The sequence below is a fragment of the Sardina pilchardus genome, chromosome 3 (genome assembly GCF_963854185.1).
Source record: "Sardina pilchardus chromosome 3, fSarPil1.1, whole genome shotgun sequence".
In the NCBI taxonomy this organism is placed as follows: domain Eukaryota; kingdom Metazoa; phylum Chordata; class Actinopteri; order Clupeiformes; family Clupeidae; genus Sardina; species Sardina pilchardus.
In genome coordinates, this window is record NC_084996.1 from 10,206,233 (window position 1) to 10,208,732 (window position 2,500).

Here is a 2,500-nt window from a genome sequence, read left to right on the forward strand (position 1 = left end):
ACCCCTAGTGGACACGAGTGATAGAGCGCCTGTTCAGAGACGATTGGCTCATATGATAAAATGGTATTTATGTACTAAAAGGAAAATGCAGATTGTTTTTTTTTTTAATGTAAGGATGCAGTTGGCTACAGCCCTCGTACCACATCTGGGTCCATGTGCCCACAGGCACTACCCAGGTTCGAGTCCGATGCTGGTAATTTTTCGATCCCTCCCCATCTTTCTCCCTCTCATCACTTTCCTATTATATCATCCTCTTCACTCTCCAGGCCAAAAAGCCTGATCCAGTAGCTGATCCAGTAGCTTATCTCAGATCATTGTTGTAAAAATGTTACCTAAAAGTTAAATGGTGAAAAATTGCATGAAGACGGTTTCCTAAAAGGAAATGGGGCAAAACAGCAAGAGAAAAAAAGCAAGGCGTCAATCAGTAAATCAGTGTTCTCTCTTCTGGTTAGGCACGAGAGTGACGTCCAGCATTTCAAAATCATGAGGGAGAACAAGGCCAAGTACCACATCTGGAACGTGAAGTTCAACTCCCTGAACGAGCTGGTGGAGTACTACAGGAGAAACAGCATCTCCAAAAACAGCGAGATCTACCTGAACGACGGCAGCAGAGACGACTCCAAGCCATCTGCTCCACAGCCGGTAAAAAAAACACCTCATCTCCATGCTCTTTTCCCAAACAGCTCCCTCTGCAGGGCGTTCAGTATAAAGGGTACCTGTATTAGAAAATGTCTCTGCTCACAAACTGACCTCACTGGATGCTGGTTAAATGTCATGCAATAGTAACACTAAGCACTTGTTACCTGACAGGTACACATATGGCATTACTGAAATTGAAAACATACAGAACAATAAAGTGGTTAAAATATCAAGAAAACATACAATACATCTTATGCATTAAGCATAAATAGCACCCTTTCCCTTAGAATTTAGTTTGGTGTTTGACCTAATATCACCCTTAGTAAATAACACCAGAATGGATGAACAGGCTGATCCCTGGCCTCTTGTCTTCCTGTTACCCCTCTATTTGTTTCTCATTGTCCTTATATACCCTTTATTTTTACCATCCATCCTTTTCTCCTTCCTTCCCTCTCTTCCTTCTCCCCTTCCTGTTGTTCCATCTGCTCCTCCTCTCTGTGAGCCTCTGCCATTTCTCCCACGCTGTGTGTGAGAGCGCTCTCAAGGGCTCTTTGGAGAGAGAAGAAACACAGATCAATACGAGCGCCTCGAGTAGTGTACAGTGAAACAGAGGCCTAGAAGTGAGCCATATCGATTTCGCAATTCAGCATCAGATTCAATATCAAACAGCAGGAGCTGTAGAGGCTCTTAAAGGTCCACCGCACTCTTGACCGTCACTTTGGTTAGGGTCCATTTGCGAGTGCTTTGTCTTCGCCTTTGTTTGCCGATGTGATTTGACCTCTGGTGCCTTTTTTTTGGCTCCGCAGGCAAAGAGAGGCTCGGCGGACGGCTACTACCCTGGAGGCTACGGAGGGTCACCGCAGCCCACCCAGCAGCGGAGGGCGTCCGATCAGTCACACACACAGCAGGTGCGGTGGCATAAGCAGTCACACACACACACACACACACACACACACACACACACACACACACACACACACACACACACACACACACAAATGGCCACTTACAGTGTAAATACCCATTCACATACAGTTATTCACTCAGGTGGTACACATTCATATGAAACCAAACACATAGACATATCCTCTCTCTTTCTCCCCCGCTCTATCTCCCTCTCTCTTTCACTTTCACACACATGAACACACACAAACGCGTGCACACACACACACACACACACACACACACACACACACATACACACACACAAATGGACACTTACAGTGTAAATACCCATTCACATACAGTTATTCACTCAGGTGGTACACATTCATATGAAACCAAACACATAGACATATCCTCTCTCTTTCTCCCCCGCTCTATCTCCCTCTCTCTTTCACTTTCACACACATGAACACACACAAACGCGTGCACACACACACACACACACACCTCACAGGCACTAACATACACCAACATACTGCGCATTTCTGCATGACATGCACACATACACACTCACGTGCACACAACAGAAGGCACCCAAACACTCAGACGTGTGCAGACAGTGCTCATTCCAGTCAGCCGAGGAGGATTGTTTTGGCCGGAGGCCCTACAGCGTCTCTGTCTTCCCTGGCCTGGCCCGACCGTATCGCTCCCTCTAAAGGACACTGTCCTTTTCAGTTGCAGAGGTGGGCTGGGGGGGGGGCTTAGAATTCAAACAGTGGGAGTAATGACCAGGTAACATGCCAGCCAGGTCAGCCTGAGTGGAACTTTGGATCTGCCTCTGTTGTCCGTCGCTGTTGCCATTGTGCTCCGGGCGCATTTCAATCTGAATGGATTCAATTAGGCCAGGCCAGGGCATGTTCGACACGGACGGTTCATTTAAGGCCCTCAGTGTCAACCTGAGCCCCACGTCAGCACA

At 47.2% G+C, this 2,500-nt stretch overlaps 1 protein-coding gene across 3 annotated transcripts in view; it reads left to right on the forward strand.

Moving 5' to 3' along the window:
* The window catches only part of grap2a (GRB2 related adaptor protein 2a), a 13,455-nt gene that overhangs the window by 8,633 nt on the left and 2,322 nt on the right, over positions 1-2,500 (forward strand). For all 3 annotated transcript variants that reach the window (XM_062531715.1, XM_062531714.1, XM_062531713.1), the window contains 2 exons: positions 453-642; positions 1,446-1,547. In XM_062531715.1, coding sequence (XP_062387699.1) covers positions 453-642; positions 1,446-1,547 — 292 coding nt within the window. The remainder of the gene's footprint in view (positions 1-452; positions 643-1,445; positions 1,548-2,500) is intronic.